The sequence below is a fragment of the Notolepis coatsorum genome (assembly GCF_963971535.1).
Source record: "Notolepis coatsorum genome assembly, chromosome: 15".
NCBI classification, from domain to species: domain Eukaryota; kingdom Metazoa; phylum Chordata; class Actinopteri; order Aulopiformes; family Paralepididae; genus Notolepis; species Notolepis coatsorum.
The window spans coordinates 59,812,234-59,831,471 of NC_140179.1; the positions used below are offsets into that span (position 1 = coordinate 59,812,234).

Below are 19,238 nucleotides of genomic sequence, written 5' to 3' on the forward strand. Positions count from 1 at the left end.
GCACTATTGGACTGAATAACAACAGGACGATAGACGAACACACCGAAAGATCATTAGAATAGACTCTCCAAGGACGATACAATTTGATAACATCTGATTATGAGGTTCTGTTTATTATACCAATAAAACAACTCTTACGGAGGTGGAGAATTAGTATGGTTTATGGAGGGGGAGATAAGGATCTTATCTGCCAGTATCGGAGACGTCAGGACCATTAAAATGACACAACGCAGAGGAATTGGATGGAGAGCCAACCAGACGAAGACGTGATACTGGCCAGTTTGATCAGGATCTTACATATCACTATATCAGGATGCATTTAGCTCATTTGTCTCGTCAAAAAACATGAGGGCCGTGTGGTTTAAATCCCCAGTCCTGGCTTTAGGTGGGATTCTACTCCTAATCCTATGCTATACCTTAATAGTTTTAAAGAATGGATATGAACAAACCAAAACTGTTGAAAATGACATGGAAGAATCTCAAAGACATATAAGATGTCCTGTTTTGGAGAAGAACATCAACAGTTTTTGTAAGTTGGACAACCTCTCTTCTTCTTCCTCTGATAGAGAATCAATACAGGTTTAAAATAAGTGGATTGTTTTATTTGTGTTAGTAAATGTGTGTATTAATAGCTATCCTACTTATAAAAACATTCATTTAAAGCGGTCAGGATAAAACTGCTCAATTGTTTTAAATAGTTTTACTGTATATAGAATGTAAAATGATTTGCTGTGTCTGATGTATTTTATGCAAATTAATTGATCAAATAAAAAAAATATAAAATATTTTGAATAAGAATCACGGTAAAAGCTGCTCAGTATAATTTTAAGAAATGTACTTTGGTTATAAAACATTAAGAAACTAATAATCAATTATTGTATGTCAAGAATGGGCTCAGTTGTTTTAAAGGATAACTTCACTATTTTGGGAAATTAGCTTATTTAACATCTTCCCTGGAGTTAGACAAGAAGATGCATACCTTTTTTGTCTCTGTGCGTGCATTTTAGCTTTGGGAATAGATGCTCCGTTAGCATAGCTTAGCTTCATCACTGGAAGTGAGGCAGGACAGTAGCCTTACAGTGCCTTACAGTGTATTGCAAGGTCTGACATTGACCAAACTTGATATGCATGACCTTGGTGGGCTCTAGGTCAACTCCTGAAAAGGGGGTCAATGTCAGACCTTGCAATCAAAAGTTAGGGGCGCACTGAAATTATGGCAAGGGTTATTAGCCCCCTAACTTTTGATTGCAAAGTCTGACATTGACCCCCTTTTCAGGAGTTGACCTAGAGCCCACCAAGGTCATGCATATCAAGTTTGGTCAATGTCAGACCTTGCAATACACTGTAAGGCACTGTAAGGCTACTGTCCTGCCTCACTTCCAGTGATGAAGCTAAGCTATGCTAACGGAGCATCTATTCCCAAAGCTAAAATGCACGCACAGAGACAAAAAAGGTATGCATCTTCTTGTCTAACTCCAGGGAAGATGTTAAATAAGCTAATTTCCCAAAATAGTGGAGTTATCCTTTAAATTGTTGTTAGAAAATGTATTTGCTATATGTCTGATGGAGTTTATGCAAATCAGGTGATCAAAATGAAAAAGAATTTTAAGAACAATAATAATAATGATTTCTTGGATTTATATAGCGCCTTGAGACCCAAGACCCAACAAGAAACATGGCTGGAATTTACCCAATAAATAACGTTTTCTTTCTTTTTCTTTTTAACACAACTTGAAAATCTGTTTTGCCCCGATTTTCAAGAATCACTAATGTAAAAGTGTATTTGTTCTATTTTATTCTCTTTTTACTTGCAAGACGTTTATAATGAAACGTTCATCAATTGATTCAACCTAGAACCTACGCGTGCGCTCTCTCCCCCCTCTCTCTCTCTCTCTCTCTCTCTCTCTCTCTCTCTCTCTCTCTCTCTCTCTCTCTCTCTCTCTCTCTCTCTCTCTGTCTCTGTCTGTTTCTCTCTCTCTCTCCCTCTCTCTCTCTGTCTCTCTCTGTCTCTCTCCCTCTCTCTCTGTCTCTCTCTCCCTCTCTCTCTCTCTCTCTCTCTCTCTCTCTCTCTATATGGGTAACGCATGTATTCCCGGTAACCTGCCCCATTTCTAAGCCATATAACCCAGGACGTTATACGAACAACATTAAAATCTTTTCTCATGTCAAGAATGATTGTTATAGATGCCAAAAAAAAATAAAAATAAAAAAAAACATCATGTAATGAGGGATGGCGGACCTCTAAAGTTGACCTAAGTTACCGGGAATACCAATTCACTATCTCCTCCAATTTAAGAGAGAATTAAAATGTTTTTGTTGTTTTGTAGGGATATCATCATCATGTAACATAATACCATAGTTCTCTCTGAGTTATCTCAAGAGAATTCAAATGTAGCTGAATCTGAAGGAAAAATACGGGTAGAGGGATATGAGTCAACATAGTTCATGGCCTTCAATTGATGACAAACAAAAAAGGCTTAATTTTCATGGCAGATGCATGATATGTTTTGGGCATGATCTTGGCACCCCAATGAACAACCAAAATGAGTTTCGTCTTTTGTGGCCAATTATTTTAGGAGATAATTACGTTTCACATATTGATCCCAGGTTACCGCGAATACCTATCCTCACAATTCCAGATAAACACTTAAATCTCCTATTTTACTAAAGATTGGTGAGATTTTATTTTTGGAAATCATAACAGCAATAATAAGGGTTATGTGTAAACCAGAATTACTAGAATGTGTTGTGTTTTGTCTGTTAAAATAAGCAAAAACAAGGAAAGGGTATTCCCAGTAACTTAACAAACAAGTGCAAAAAATACAGTTCTAGAACAAGTATTTTAATTTTTTCTATATTCAAGAAAGTGGAAAGGAACCCAACATTTTCAATTGTCTGCACACAATCGTTGTTTTGTTATTCCAAGATGGCATTTGAACTGAATTTTGGAGAAAACAGGTATTCCTGGTCACCATGCCCCTAGTCAGTCTACACCAACCTGCCCCTAGTCAGTCTACACCAACCTGCCCCTAGTCAGTCTACACCACCACCATGCCCCTAGTCAGTCTACACCACCACCATGCCCCTAGTCAGTCTACACCACCACCATGCCCCTAGTCAGTCTATACCAACCTGCCCCTAGTCAGTCTACACCACCACCATGCCCCTAGTCAGTCTACACCACCACCATGCCCCTAGTCAGTCTACACCAACCTGCCCCTAGTCAGTCTACACCACCACCATGCCCCTAGTCAGTCTATACCAACCTGCCCCTAGTCAGTCTACACCACCACCATGCCCCTAGTCAGTCTACACCACCACCATGCCCCTAGTCAGTCTACACCACCATGCCCCTAGTCAGTCTACACCACCACCATGCCCCTAGTCAGTCTACACCACCACCATACCCCTAGTCAGTCTACACCACCATGCCCCTAGTCAGTCTACACCAACCTGCCCCTAGTCAGTCTACACCACCACCATGCCCCTAGTTAGTCTACACCACCATGCCCCTAGTCAGTCTACACCAACCTGCCCCTAGTCAGTCTACACCACCATGCCCCTAGTCAGTCTACACCACCATGCCCCTAGTCAGTCTACACCACCACCATGCCCCTAGTCAGTCTACACCACCATGCCCCTAGTCAGTATACACCACCATGCCCCTAGTCAGTCTACACCAACCTGCCCCTAGTCAGTCTACACCACCACCATGCCCCTAGTCAGTCTACACCACCACCATGCCCCTAGTCAGTCTACACCATCACCATGCCCCTAGTCAGTCTACACCACCACCATGCCCCTAGTCAGTCTACACCACCACCATGCTCCTAGTCAGTCTACACCACCACCATGCCCCTAGTCAGTCTACACCACCATGCCACCATTCTATTATATATGCTAGCCTACCCCTGATAATATTAATACATTTAATTAATGTGTTAGCTTGTAGCTAACGGCCTGGGCCTCCATGTTGTGTTGTTAGCTTGTAGCTAACGGCCTGGGCCTCCATGATGTGTTGTTAGCTTGTAGCTTGTAGCTAACGGCCTGGGCCTCCATGATGTGTTAGCTTCAATTAATTAATTACCGGAATACATATAAGTTACCATGAATACCTATATGGTAATAGTATTCCTGGTAACCTCTCCTTTTCACAAGTCACCGGAATACATATCAATATCTAAAGTTACCGTGAATACCTATCAGGTTACGGGAATACCTATTTAGGTAACCAAGAATACCTAGGCATGGTATTCCTGGTACCTAAAGGTATTCTCGGTTACCTATAGGTTACGGGAATACCTTTTTCCAGTTACCGGGAATGCTTTACAGATACCTCTCTCTCTCTCTCTCTCTCTCTCTCTCTCTCTCTCTCTCTCTCTCTCTCTCTCTCTCTCTCTCTCTCTCTCTCTCTCTCTCTCTCTCTCTCTCTCTGATTGATTGATTGAATGAAAACTTTATTAACAGATTGCAGAATGGGTACAGTACAGTACAGCTCAATACATACAATTGTTAAGGGGATGCAGACCAGAGAAATACTTTCGTCTTGTTTACATTAGGGTCCCCCATTTTCAATTCATCATAACATATATGACACACACGACATACAGATAGACAGTACTGCTACATCTATAAATTTATGACATACCAGATTTGCAAATACAGTACTGTTTGTGATACAAAAAGTGTCCAGAAAAGAGTGTATATACATTTGACATAGAAACTGTACATTGGAGGAGGTCTCTCATTCATCACGGTGGTGAAAAAAGTTAGTCTGGAGCCCATTTTCACATGACCATTTTAATAATCACATTATTACCATTGTTGGGTTATGATCGGCGTGTGTGGGGATTTTTGGCCGGTGAAAATGGCTAGTGGCTAGTGACTTTGGAAAACCACTAGCCACAGTGGCTAGTGAGCCAAAAAGTTAATGTCAAGCCCTGCATACGTGGTAAAGATTCCAAAGCGCCCCCGCCGCCAACTGCTGCTGGTCCGCTAGGAATTGTAGATAGGTGGCCCGGTCCCTCCCGCTGTGCGTTGTCAACCCTGGTCTCGCCAACCGCGCGAGCAGGGTGTCCCGCGGAGCCGGGATGTCGCACCCTGACTCTACCAACGAGGCAATCGCACCCAAGGGGGGGACCCCGACAGATGGGGTGGTCTGATACGGGGGGAGCGGCCATCACCCCTGGTGACATAGGCTCCCCCGCTGAGCATCTTCCCGGCTTAGCTTGCTGAGGACAGCCTGCTCTGCAGCTGGACATGCATGGTGTGTGGTCCCACACTGCCCGATAGGGTGGGTCTCTACACACCGTAGCCCTGTAGTGATATAACTACCACCCAAATTACGCGTGCCTGACTGACCACCGCGGGATCGGAAGTCCAGACGGGGGAGGCACTAACGTAATACCCGGCCTGGCGAGGGCGGGGCTGAGGGGAACCCACGCTGCGACCTCCTGGGCCTAGATACAGGGAACCCTGCTCTGTCGACAGATACAACACCAGGCTCACCAAACACAGAGGCAGGACGTGTGGTGTGGGAGCCGCTTGACAGCACAGCATTATTTTTTTTTATTTAAATTTTTTTATTATTATCTTTTCCCCCCTCCTTTTTCCGATTTTTCTCCCATCCCACTGTTAGTCGTTATGCCAATTCCCAACCCCCTTCGTAGGGTGACCAAACGTCCTCTTTTGCCCGGACATGTCCTCTTTTCACGCCCTGTCCGGGGCGTCCGGGGGGGGTTTATAAATTAATCGAACTGTCTGGGGTTTCATTGTATTTCAGTTTCAGTTTCATGGCCCTTTGCGAGCATCTGAAGGCTTGGGGCTGCATTTTACGCCGAACATATAAATTACCGAATTAAAGCGATATTCGTTGCTGTTCGAATGCCATCTGAATCGGAGCCTCGGTTCTCGAGTTACATGCCGATATGTCAGGCGTGCGACTTTTTACATGGCGCGCCAGATTATCCAACCGGACTCCCGGAGAAGCATGCAGCTGCAGAGCCGCAGAGCCAGCGGCGCTCTCTGGGCCGCACGCTGACGGCCGCGCTGTGAGGCAATAGTATCCAGCTGCAGGACGACAGCACCAACACTCTCAGGACCGCAACACTTTAAGGACCCACACTTTAAGGACCCTCGCTTCCATTGGCTGATTTGGGTCACGTGACCGTCCCACCCAATGGCTGAATTGGAGTATTGCACTGCAGGATTGATTGATTGATTGATTGATTGAAAACTTTATTAACAGATTGCAGAATGGGTACAGTACAGCTCAATACACACAATTGTTAAGGGGATGCAGACCAGAGAAAGACCTCAAAGCAGTACTGTTACATTTGTGACATACAGTATATATATACAAGGGGGAGGGAACTGTACATTTATGATGAATTGAAAATGGGGGACCCTGATGTAAACAAGACTTGCACGATTTTGCGCGCTGCGTGGGAGCAAATTCGAGACACATATTTGGTTGCAAAAATGTGTCCCACGGTCCCCTCTATGGCCGTGAATATTTTCACGCGGATCGGAATCACGGCGCGCCCGTGGCACACTTTACCGTTTCGGCGAGTTTATTCCACGCTATGTCCTCTTTTTTGGAAATCAAAATATGGTCACCCTACTTCCTGGTTGTTGCGCACTCCCCCCCCCCCCCATACTGTTGGTCCAGGAGGCCGGAGACTATCACATGCTTTCCTCCGACACATGTGCAGCCAGCCAGCAACCAGCCTGGCAGCGCGGACTTTCACTGGGAGAATGTAATGTGTGTAACTGCTTCCGTCGCACTGGCGTCACCAAACCGACCTGTAGGAGTCGCTGTCCACAACGTCAAATCCCCACGCTCCGGCTTTCCCACCCTCTAACACTTGCCAATTGTGTTAGTATGAACGACCGGCCAGCCGGTAGCAACGCCGAGAGCTGGGCTCGAAGCCAGCATCTCCTGCGTTAGAGGCGAGCGCCTTGCCCACTGCGCCAATCAGCCGCCATACAGCACAGCATTCTCATAGACAGACCCAGGCCTAGCTAGCAATTGGGTGTCAGCCCCTGTCTCCAGAGAAGCGAAATGTGGGGCCGCTTGCGCTTCACTGGAAAGGGACAAATCAGAGCCCTGAGTCCCGTAGCGTAGTGGGGGGGAGTAACCGGAGAGCGTGCTAGACACAGCTAGATGGCAACGTTTTTTTAGGGCGTGCCCATCTAATATAGCCGATCCCTCGGGCCGCCGAGGCTGTCGGCCTTGTGATCACCTGTTTTCTTTGTGTCCAGGGTATCTCAGGCGGGGGAAACATGGTTAAGAGGAGGGAAGAGTAAAGACAGCCCCGGCGGGGTACATGGGAAACGGCGCCCCAGCTGCGCGCGCTAAGATACTTGGAGAAACATCCAACAGTGAGCCATGATGACCACATTTATCCAAATATCCCGCCCCCCCGCGCCAATACAGCGCCCGGTCGTCTCACGAGACAACAAGCAGTATTACACATGCCAGTACCAACGCCTGCCAGCGCAGGTCCTACCTGAGCGCAACTTGGCTCGACTGCCAAGTGCCGCACGAAGTCCATCGGTCCGCTGTCAAGCGTCGAGGAAAAAAGCACAGGATAGGACCGCCGTGCTGTGGACGTGCCGAGAAGGATCCGGGGGCTGGCGTACTTCTGGCGAAGCCCAACATTGCGTAATTTTTCTCTACATAACATATTTCCAGTTCAAAAGTGCATCTGAGCTGCTTCCGCGTTTGGAAACGAATGAGGAAGGGTGAGGCGTGACCACTTCCGGCGTAATAATCGAGGCACGCATGGGAGTGGCGTGGTCACGTGCAAGTGGGTGCATTTGTTTTGTTTCCCAGAGCACACTAGGTGCTGGAGATAATGATATATCTCAGTAGGCAGAGCGAGACGTGAAGCCAGATGATATATAACACACTTCTTCCATCAATATATATAAAAAATTTAACCGTTGTACTGTCTTTTACTATTATGCACTTTGCTAGTTTCAAGTTTTGTTTTATTTGTCACACAAGGTACATGTACATTACAGTGAAATGCTTGGTTCTGTATGAGCCCCCTGAGAGTGTGCGTCATTACTTCAAAAAAAGAATAAAGACCAAACACTATACAAAATATACAATATACAAACTAAAGTACAAAATGCAAGCCATGCAAATATGAGGTAGAGATGTAGTGCAAATCCTTTAGTAATAAATATATAAAATATGGTCTAGTGTTAAAAGGTGTGTAATCGAAAATATGATCATGTCCATAGCTCTGTGTTTAAATCTCTGTACAGCTTTGACTGGTTAATATAGTTAACTAGTACTGTATACAGTATACAGCTCAGACACTAGGGCGACAGTCTTAACAGTGTTCATAAAACAACAGCCAAAAGGGCCAGGAGATATGACATTTGTGTGAGACACAACAAAGCCCCTAAACCCATCTTTTGTTTTAATTTTAACTTTGTTTACCTTTCTTGTCAGATCTGTTATTAATTTGTCATCTTTTTATATATATATATGTGTTTGGTAGGTTTTTATTGGTTTTTACTAGCAGGCAGTCCGGTAGTGAGAAGAAGAATGGGAGATAGACGGGGGAAGACATTCGGCAAAGGTCGCAGGGTCCGGGTGTCGAACTCGGGACGGCCGCGTTGCGACGCAGCACAGTACGTGGTGCGCCACTCGGGCGCCCTAATTTGTCATCTTTTGACTTCATGTCAACTTTGTACTTTTGCCTTAGGTGTGATGCAGGCAGTCATGCTCTTGGAGGCAGTCATCCACTTAGTGTAACAGTCACATCTAAAACAGAGAACACATCATTAGGAATGGTCTACAATGGAGCGGCCGGGTAGCGCAGCGGACTAAGCGTCTGCCCGCCACCACAGAGACAGTGGGATCGAATCCAGCTGCGGTGCCTCCGGCTTGGCCGGCCGTCGTACTAACACAATTGGCAGTGTTAGAGGGTGGGAAACCTGGCGAGGGTGGGTCCTGGTCGTTGTAAACAGCGACTCCTACAGTTCGGTCGGGGCGCCTGCACAGCGAGGGAAGAATCTGGGAGAGGTAGTGTGACCTTCCACACGTTACACTCCCCCAGTGAGAGTCCGTGCTGCCAGGTGAAAAGAAGCGGTTGATTGGCTACACATGTGTCGGAGGAAGCATGTGATAGCCTCCACTCTCCCAGACCGACTGTAGGGGGTAGAGTGCACAACGACCAGGAAGGGGACTGGGAATTGGCATAACGACTAACATTGGGAGTGGAGAAAAACGGAAAAAAGGAGGGGGGAAAAGATAATACAAAAAAAAGGAATAGTCTACAATACAGCAATTGGCAGTACGGCAGTTGGAGGGACTTGACATAAATCTATTGACACAAGAGAACTAACCTGTTTTATGCATATACTGGTACTCTAGGCCTATTCTAACTTGTTTGTTCTCTTGGCCAATGACCTCCTTGTATTATGCGGGTATACTGTATGTGGAGGATGCATTTAGCTCATTTGTCTCGTCAAAAAACATGAGGGCCGTGTGGTTTAAATCCCCAGTCCTGGCTTTAGGTGGGATTCTACTCCTATGCTATACCTTAATAGTTTTAAAGAATGGATATGAACAAACCAAAACTGTTGAAAATGACATGGAAGAATCTCAAAGACATATAAGATATCCTGTTTTGGAGAAGAACATCAACAGTTTTTGTAAGTTGGACAACCTCTCTTCTTCTTCCTCTGATAGAGAATCAATACAGGTTTAAAATAAGTGGATTGTTTTATTTGTGTTTGTAAATGTGTGTATTAATATCTATCCTACTTATAAGAACATTAATTTAAAGCGGTCAGGATAAAACTGCTCAATTGTTTTAAATAGTTTTACTGTATATAGAATGTAAAATGATTTGCTGTGTCTGATGTATTTTATGCAAATTAATTGATCAAATAAAAAAAATATAAAATATTTTGAATAAGAATCACGGTAAAAGCTGCTCAGTATAATTTTAAGAAATGTACTTTGGTTATAAAACATTAAGAAACTAATAATCAATTATTGTATGTCAAGAATGGGCTCAGTTGTTTTAAATTGTTGTTAGAAAATGTATTTGCTATATGTCTGATGGAGTTTATGCAAATCAGGTGATCAAAATGAAAAAGAATTTTAAGAACAATAATAATAATGATTTATTGGATTTATATAGCGCCTTACATGAGACCCAAGACCCAACAAGAAACATGGCTGGAATTTACCCAATAAATAACGTTTTCTTTCTTTTTCTTTTTAACACAACTTGAAAACCTGTTTTGCCCCGATTTTCAAGAATCACTAATGTAAAAGTGTATTTGTTCTATTTTATTCTCTTTTTACTCTCTTTCTCCAACCCCCCTCTCTCTCTCTCTCTCTCTCTCTCTCTCTCTCTCGCTCTCTCTCTCTCTCTCTCTCTATCTCTCTCTCTCTCTCTCTCTCTCTCTCTCTCTCTCTCTCTCGTTCTCTCTCTCTCTCTCTCTCTCTCTCTCGCTCTTTCTCACACACACAGACACACTCTCCCTTGCATGTTGTTGTGGAATATAATTATTTGTTTTAAACTCAATTTTTATTTGCATTTTTGGTTTACAAGCATACAAACAACATCATCCTTGAATATTATTTACATATCAGTCGGTCTTCCAGGTACATAATACAAAGACATAATGTACAACACCGTTAAACAGACATAAACAATAAAGAAAACATTTTAATACCCAAAAACAAAAAACAAAAATACTGATACACTTTGACTGCCGGGAAACGCTTTACAGCGTCATTCCCGGCCATGCTCAAGTTGCCGAAGGATGCTGTACAGCGTCTTTAATATCAATATTTCAAAAATCTGCGATCGGATTCATATTTCCCCTCCGCTGGCCTGAGATCCACCAGGAGGACCCACTGAGCTCTCTGGTGGTTCAGGAGCGCCATCTGGTGGCCGATCGGTGCAATCGCCAAACAGGAAGTGCTATGGAGGTTGTGCTGGTCGGCCATATTACTTCCGGGCACTCGGTTTGGCTGCCGGCACTCGCTCGTCACAATATAATAGCAATCCATTGCCAATAACTCGATAAACAACATGATTTGGACGTATATAGTATTATACAAGCTGGAAATGGTTCATCAGGATAAACATCCCATAATCGAAAACGGTCTACACCACGCTGATCGTCCAACGGCGCGAGGAAGATCCGGTGAGATTCAGCGTTATTCTTGAACGTGTTCCATATAAACTGTTATGATGAACATATGACCCACTCTGGATGAATCATCTAACGCTGCCCACGGAATTATAAACGATCCCCCGCCCATCCGGTCATCATCAGATCATACGTAGATCATTCTAGAAGTACGTCCAATTGACATTTTTTATATCGCCCCGATTGCCATCAAACTGTATTTCATCATCAATATAATGCATTTGGGGCTATAGATCACGTTCTGGAGAAAGCTGCAGAAAGAGATGAAAACATACTTATACATTAGACCATACTTTACTATGAATATGTGAATGAAAAAGTTTAACGTTGCTACACAATGAACAATACATATAGGACTTTGAATGGGCCCTAATAATGGCAATGTAGCAATAGAATTTAAAAAGTTATAGCCATGCAAAGAAGGGGTACTTCTCCATAGACAAATAGAGCCGGCAACCTATGGTATATAATGAATTTAACCCATGGCACCCATAGTGTTAAGCAAACATTCCACAGACATAAATAATAAAGTGAAAAAACATAAAACAATTGTCATACCCAAAAAATAAAAATAGAAAATACTAACTAAAGCAAAAATGAGCGACATGGGTTCAGAGACCCTCCTTGAACCTCTTTCCTCCTTTACCCTTCGCCTTCTTGTGTTGCATTCGTATCTTCCTCTGTGATGTCGTCCTCGTTCCCCTTATAATCCTCCCACTTTCCCCATCTTTCCTCAAATTTCTCCTCCTGCAGCCTCAGCATGTGTGTTATCCTCTCCATATCCTGTATCTCCTCAACTATTCTTACCCATTGTGCTATTGTTGGTGGATCTTCCTTGTACCACAGTCTCGTTATTGCTTTTCTGGCCGATATCAGCATTATCTTTATTAGATATTTGTCCCCCCCTTGTATACCCTCGTGCGTCAGGTCCCCTAAGTATAGGCCCAGGCCTGTTTGGGGTAACCTGTATCCTATTATTCTGGTTATTGCCTCCCCTATCTCCTCCCAATACTCCTTTAGCTTCTGACATCCCCAGAATACATGTGTGTGATTTGCCCCCTCCTTCCCACACATCCTCCAGCATGTCTTTTGTGTTGGTGCATACTTTCCCTTCAATTCCGGGGTTATAAAGAACCTGATTATGTTCTTCCATCCAAATTCCTTCCATACCCTTGATGCTGTTGTTGAGTGTTGCACCTCGCATATGTTACCCCATTCCTTCTCTGTTATTCCTATCTCTAGTTCTCTCTCCCATTTCTCCCTTATATAATCGGTCGTGTGTCCCTTGCTGGCCATTATAGCCCGGTACAGTGCTGATATTACCCTTCCTTTCCCCCCTTCGTACGCCCTTACTATCATCCTGATTATCCCATTCTGTTCTTCATCTTTGTCCCCTCTTATTTCTTTGTTATAGTAATCCCTAATCTGTAGATATCTGAAGTGGTCCCTGTTCTCTAATCCAAATGTCTTCTTAAATTTTTGTAGGGTCTGCATTTCCCCCTTATCTATCATTTTGCATATCGCTGTTGCCCCACCCCTTTCCCACCTTCTGAATCCATGGTCCAACCTCCCTGGCTTGAAACTCTTGTCATGTGCTACCCATCTCAGAACCCCTGACTGCTTCTCCAATTTGTGTGTTTTTACTACTCTGTTCCATATAATCAAGGTGCACTTGGTGATTGGATCTAACAGTTCCTCTTTTTCCTTGAATTGTTCCCTGTCCCCTACCAGAGCCTGTACTTTGTATCCCCCCCCCTTCTTTTTCAATGTCCTTCATCTAGCCTCATAGTTGTCGTTGCACCAACACGTCACTGCTCTCAGCTGTGCTGCATAATAATAGTCTTGTAGGCTGGGTACTGCCATTCCCCCCTTTTCCTTTGGTAGTTGCAGCATTTTATATCTGACCCGTGGTCTTCTCCCTGCCCATATGAACCTTGATATCATTCTGTCCCACTCCCTGAATTGGTTCTGTGGTATCTGTATGGGTAGTGACTGAAACAAGTATAGTAGCCTTGATAGTATGTTCATCTTAATAACCTCTATCCTTGAGTTGAAGTCCAGGGGCATTACTGTCCATCTCTCTATGTCTCTCTTGATGTTCTTATTGATCTGTGTATAATTCGCCTCATACAACTTCCCCACCCCTCTCGTAATGTTCACCCCTAGGTATTTAATCTTGTCCATGTCCCACCTTATCCCGTACTCCTCCCTAATTTCTGTCGTTGGAGTATAGTTCCACGCTAAGGTCTGTGTCTTTGTCACGTTCAGTTTGTATCCCGAGTAGTGGCCATATTCTTTCAGTAGATCCATCAGTGCCGGGAAGCTCTTATCTGGTTGTCTCATGTACACTATCACGTCGTCCGCAAATAGGCCTAATTTGTGTTCCGTCCCCTTTATTTCTACCCCCTTGATGTCCTCGTCTGTCTGATCAGTTGTGCCAGTGGTTCTATGAAAACGTCGAAGAGCGTCGGCGAGTGACAACATCCCTGTCTGGTAGCCCTCTCCAATCTGATTCTATCCGTCAGGCTGCCATTCACCTTAATTCTCGCTGTCGGCTCTTGATATAGTGCCTTGATCGTCTTCATTGCCCTCTCGTTTAGTCCGAATTTCTCTAGCGCCTTATATAAAAATACCCATCTAACACTGTCGAATGCCTTTTCTGCATCTAGGCTAATCAGTACCGCACTCCCACCCTGTTTTTGTATCTCCTCCACTATGTGTAATGTCTTTCTTACGTTATCCTGCGTCTGTCTCCCCTTAATGAATCCAGTCTGATCTTCATCTATAATGTCTGGCATAAATGTCTCGAATCTCTTTGATATTATTGATGTATACATCTTATAATCCACGTTGAGTATGGACACAGGTCTGAAACTACTACATAATTCTCTATCCTTTCCTTCTTTTGGTATCGTGGTGATTATGGCTTCCTTCCATGAGGGAGGCATTTTACCCTCCTCCATCGTGTGCCTGAATGCCGCTCCTAACATGGGCGCTAATTCTACTCTAAATGTCTTGTAGAATTCCGATGGGAATCCGTCGCTCCCCGGAGATTTGTTGTTTTCCGCTCTACTAATTGCCTCTTCCAGTTCCCGTTCTGTAATTATTTTATTTAATTCTTCATTCTGTTCTCTCCTTATCGATGGTAACTCCAGCTTCTCCAGAAAAGCGTCTATTTCCTCTTCTCCCGCTGCCATTGGCTGTGTGTATAATGTCTTATAGTATTCTCTAAATGTCCTCTCTATTTCAGCTGGGTCTCTCAATATTTCGTTAGTCTTTGTATCTGTTATTGTGTGTATCGTGTTTAACTTCTGTTGCGTCCTGATTCTCCTGGCTAACAGTCTAGTCGCCTTTGGTCCCCCCTCATAGTACGTCTGTTTCATAAACCTCGCTTTCTTTTCTATTTCCGTCAATAATTCCCTATTTATCCTGGCCCTTACTTCTTTGATTTCTCTGAGTGTTTCCTGTTCTTTCGAGATCTGGTGCTTCCTCTCTAAATCCTTCAGCTTCCCTATCAGATTGTGATATGTCTCTGTTCTGGCTCTCTTCAGTAGTGCTGTTTTCTCCATCAATTTCCCCCTTATCACCACCTTCAGTGTGTCCCATAGAATGTTCGGGTCGACCTCCCCGTTGTCATTTTCCTCCTTATACCTGGCTATCTCCTCCTTAATCTCACTCACCACCCCCTTGTTATTTAATATTCCCACATTCAGTCTCCAGATCGTGTTCCTCCGTCTCCCCTCCAGATCTACTGTCAGATATGTGGCACTGTGGTCCGATATGTCCGCTACCCCTATTCTGCTCTCCCGAACCCTGTAGCTGTCCCCCGTCGTCATAAGAAAATAGTCTATTATCGCATATGTCGCGTGTGGATGTGAGTAATGCGTGTATTCCCTGTCCAAGGCGTGCATCCCCCTCCAAACGTCTGTAATTCCCATTTCTGTCATCTGTATATTCATATACCTACTGATTTGTGGTCTCCCTTTTCTAGTACTCGTAGTGTCCAAGTCATGATTCAATACCACATTAAAATCCCCGCACATATCAATATCCCTTCCAATTCCATCGCTATCATGTCATAAATGGTCTCATAAAAACACCTCTCACTCTCCGAGGGGGCATATACATTCACTAACGTAACCATCTGACCCTCCATTTCCCCCTTCACCAGAACAAACCTCCCTTCCTTGTCTCTTATTTCTTTGACCAATTCAAATTTTACCGTGTTCTTGATTAATATGGCTACTCTTCTCCTCAGGATCCGTTTAAAGGAACTATAATATGCATTCTCATATCCAAATCTTTTCAGTTTCTCGTGTTCCTGTGCTATCAGATGCGTCTCCTGCAAAAATATCACTTGCATCTCACTCTTTCTACATTTCAGCATCACTTTACCCCTCTTTATCGGATTATTCATTCCATTAACGTTTAACAACATCATTTTTATACCTTTAACCTTTGTCATCTTTCTTCTTTGCTCGCCTGTCAGTCCCCCCCATGTCACATACAGTTTTACCTTCGGTCGTAGCCTCCGCTCTCTTTACCGAATACCCATAATAGTTAACAAAAAGAAAAAACATAAACTCTACATAAAGGGCTCCCAAGGCGTTCGGGGGGTCCCTGTGTCCCCCCCTGTCCCCTGCTGGTGGGTGAAGAGTAACTGCTCTCCTAGTGAGAGGGCTCCTCCTGACGGCATGGGGGCCTGTAACCTTGGCCCCCATCTTCTCGCCATAATTGTCCAGCCTTCTTGCTGTTTTTAGTGCTTTCGAGCTCCTGGTCAAAAGTGCTCTATGTGTCCTTCTTCCTGTCTAAAGATCCCCACTTCCTAGGTCTCTCTTAATGTGATTCACATGTTCCATTGCCCCTCATTCCACCCAGTCAAACGTGTGGTATCCTCTGTGTGCACCCATGTATTTTTTTCCCCCTTCTATTTTCTATGTGCTGCTTATTTATCTTCTTAATTACTTCCATCTGTGATACTCGCAATGTGCGTTTATGTATTTGTTTCAGTATGCTTTATGCATTGCCTATAGTCAGGACATGTCTGTTCGACCCTGTAGTTTCTCATTGTGATTGTGTGTCTCTTCTATGGCATCCCTCCTAGGCCTTCGCTGGAGCGACGGCTCCCTCTACTGGCCACTGTCGGTTTACCTTCATTTCACGTGTCATCGTCTAATTATATTCCTATTTATTTCCTCCTTCAGCGTTTGTAATGTGTGTTCATGCATATGTTATGTCAGTTCCTATACATTGTCTCTATCTGGGCTGCTTATTCTATTCCTTGTGTGTGTACTCATCCCGTTCGTTTCCCCGCGTCTCCTCTTTTCTCCGACTCCATCTCTCGCCTCCTCGTCTGTCTCCGCCCTCGGTCTGCCTCGGTTCACTCCGGCCCTCCTCTCTCTCCTTTCTCCGCTCCAGGACCCCGGTCGCCTACCCTGGTCCACACGCGTGCTTTCTCCAATCTCCGTTGTAGGCTCAGTGTCTGCTCCATCTCGTCCCTCCCGGCTCCTTCCTCCGCTTCCTCCATCCCCCTCCGTCTCATCTCCTTCGCCGCTTCCTGCGTCGTCGCGTATGTCACGGTCCCCTCCTTCCAGTGAATCCGTAGCGAGGTCATGGGCGATTGGAACTTTATTCCGCTTTCCTTCAGAGTTATCTTAAGCCCCGCGTATGACCGGCGTGTTATTGCCACCGCTGTTGAGTAGTCGTGGTCAAACGACAGCCTTTTCCCCTCGATTTCTATTTTCTTGCTCCACGCGGTTCTAAGTACCAGTTCCTTTACCTCGAATCTCAGAAAGTTAATAATCACCGCTCTCGGGGGTCTGCCCGCTTGTGGTCTTGGAGCAAGCGCCCTGTGAGCCCTCTGTATCTCCATTTTATCCAGTCCTGTGTCTCTCAATTCCTTCTTGATAAGCGTTTCCACATATTGGGCCATCGATTCCCCTTCGACTCCTTCCTTCAGTCCCCATAGCCTGAAGGACAGAAGGCCCAACCCCCTGACCAATCAGAAAAGAGGGAAGGAGGGGTTTATCAGTTCACCCCCTCATGACCCCACACCCCGGATACGATGAAAAACAACCATCAGCGATGATACCCATGTAGCCAGCATGCTATATGAAAAAGCGTATATCCTACCAGGATAAGCTAAACCAACGCACCCCAGCCACAGACGACAACTCGTCTGCGAACAGGGTTTATAAACAAGGCCGTAGGCTTATGTGCGAACACGACACCCGTGTTTCAGGTTTTAAGATAAAAACACAGAAGTTTAAGAGAGGGTTAAGACCTCGGTACAAGCTACACACACGAGCACTTCTGTAGGCTAACACTCCAACAAAGTTGTGGACTCGATGCCATCGTTTCCAATGTAACAGAATACACACAACCCCCTCAGACAATGGTAAAAATTACCACTATAAGAAGAAACATATTTCTTCAGGATGAGGAATGAAAAGTCTTTTGACCGAGTGCTAGCCACAGGCCTTGCCAAGCACACATATATATAGCGACCAGAACGATTTAAAAGTTCTGGCTCTCCTAAACAACCCCACAGCTAGGCGAGGGTTCACACATCGTATCCCCAACATATACAGTGAATAAACACACAGTTTGTAACAAAAAATAGTTTCTCACCAGGAGGGACCCTTTATTTAATTGTAACAAAATCATATGGTTGGGGCGGGGAAGGGAACAGGGGTAAACAGGGGAAAGTCACTAGCGGCGCCTGCCGCGTGCAGCACGGTGCTTGCCCCCACGGGGAGCCGGCCCGGAGGATGCCTGGTCACGACGATCCCTACCGTCACCTCCGGGCGTGGGTCGGCTGGCTGCGGCGGACGAGGCACTCCCTCCACTCCTGGCCTTCTTGGACAAAGGCCCAGCAGCGGCGGCACTGGTGGTTGTCTCCGTCGGCCATCACCGGTGGCATCGGGTGGGGGGAAATGGGGTTGGAGCACAGCGTGCTCCTCCTCCATCTCTCTGCAGGCAGCCGTCATCTGCTGCATGGCAGACCCAAAGAGCCCAGCATCGGAGAGGGGGGCCGTGAGCAGGGGAATCCTCTTCTGCTCCGGCACCCTCGCTTGCTCCAGCCAAAGGTGGCGCTGGGACAGAGTGGCCAGGGCGTGCCCCTTCCCGATGACTATCCCCTGCAGCTGAGTTAGGTGCAGGATGGCTCCAGCCGCCTGGGCGTGAACATACTGATGATGGTCGTCCAACACCGACCCGCTCGCCATCATCCCCGACATGTCCAGGAAATGTGGAATACATGGGAAACAAAGTAGACATAATTGAGATAGACAGCAGGAAGTTGAAAGAATCTCTTCTGGATGTACAGTGTAGGTCTATGCAAGACAATCTGGTTTTTACAGGGATAGCAGAGAAGGAGAGCAAGGACTGTGAAACAGTCATAAGGGAGTTTATGTCAGACCAGCTAAGACTGCCTAGGGACACTGTTCAGAACATCACCTTCTCTAGAGTACACAGAATGGGAAAACCCTCAGGGCACAGACCACGGGCAATAGTGGCTCGTTTTGAGCATCACCAGCAGAAGGAGCTTGTCAAGGGTAGGGGCAGGGAGTTAAAGAACACCACCTTTGACATGAATGACCAATTTCCTCCCAAGATCAATGGAAGACGTAAGCTATTATATCCTATCATGAAAGAACATCGAAGCCTAAACAAACGTGTCGCCCTTGTAGTGGATAGACTATATATCAACAACCAACTGTTAGGGACTCCAGTATCACTCCCTGGTTATTCTGAAACCCATTGAGACTATTGCTTTATGGTCGGTAGGCCTACTGACACTTCCTATATTAAGCTAGGCTTGCATAAGGGTTTGGTTATAGCTCATATCAATGTGTGTAGCCTGAGAAATAAGTGCTATGAAATTGAATGTATGGTCAAAGCTAACTGGATTAATATCCTTGCCATCTCTGAAACGCACCTTGATGATTCCTTCTCTGATTCTGCTGTAACTATAGAAGGTTTTAATATTTTTAGAAAAGATAGAAACAGGTTTGGTGGGGGTGTGGCAATCTATGTTCAGAATC

The 19,238-nt window shown here is 45.0% G+C and overlaps 1 protein-coding gene across 1 annotated transcript in view; it reads left to right on the forward strand.

Annotated features, from left to right (window-relative positions):
• The first annotated feature begins 415 nt into the window (after positions 1–415).
• LOC311241718 (putative polypeptide N-acetylgalactosaminyltransferase 8) overlaps positions 416–19,238 on the forward strand; it is a 61,788-nt gene continuing 42,965 nt past the window's right edge. Inside the window, exon 1 of the mRNA XM_084330596.1 lies at positions 416–528. Within this exon, the coding sequence (XP_084186722.1) occupies positions 495–528 (34 nt within the window). The 5' untranslated portion in view covers positions 416–494. The remainder of the gene's footprint in view (positions 529–19,238) is intronic.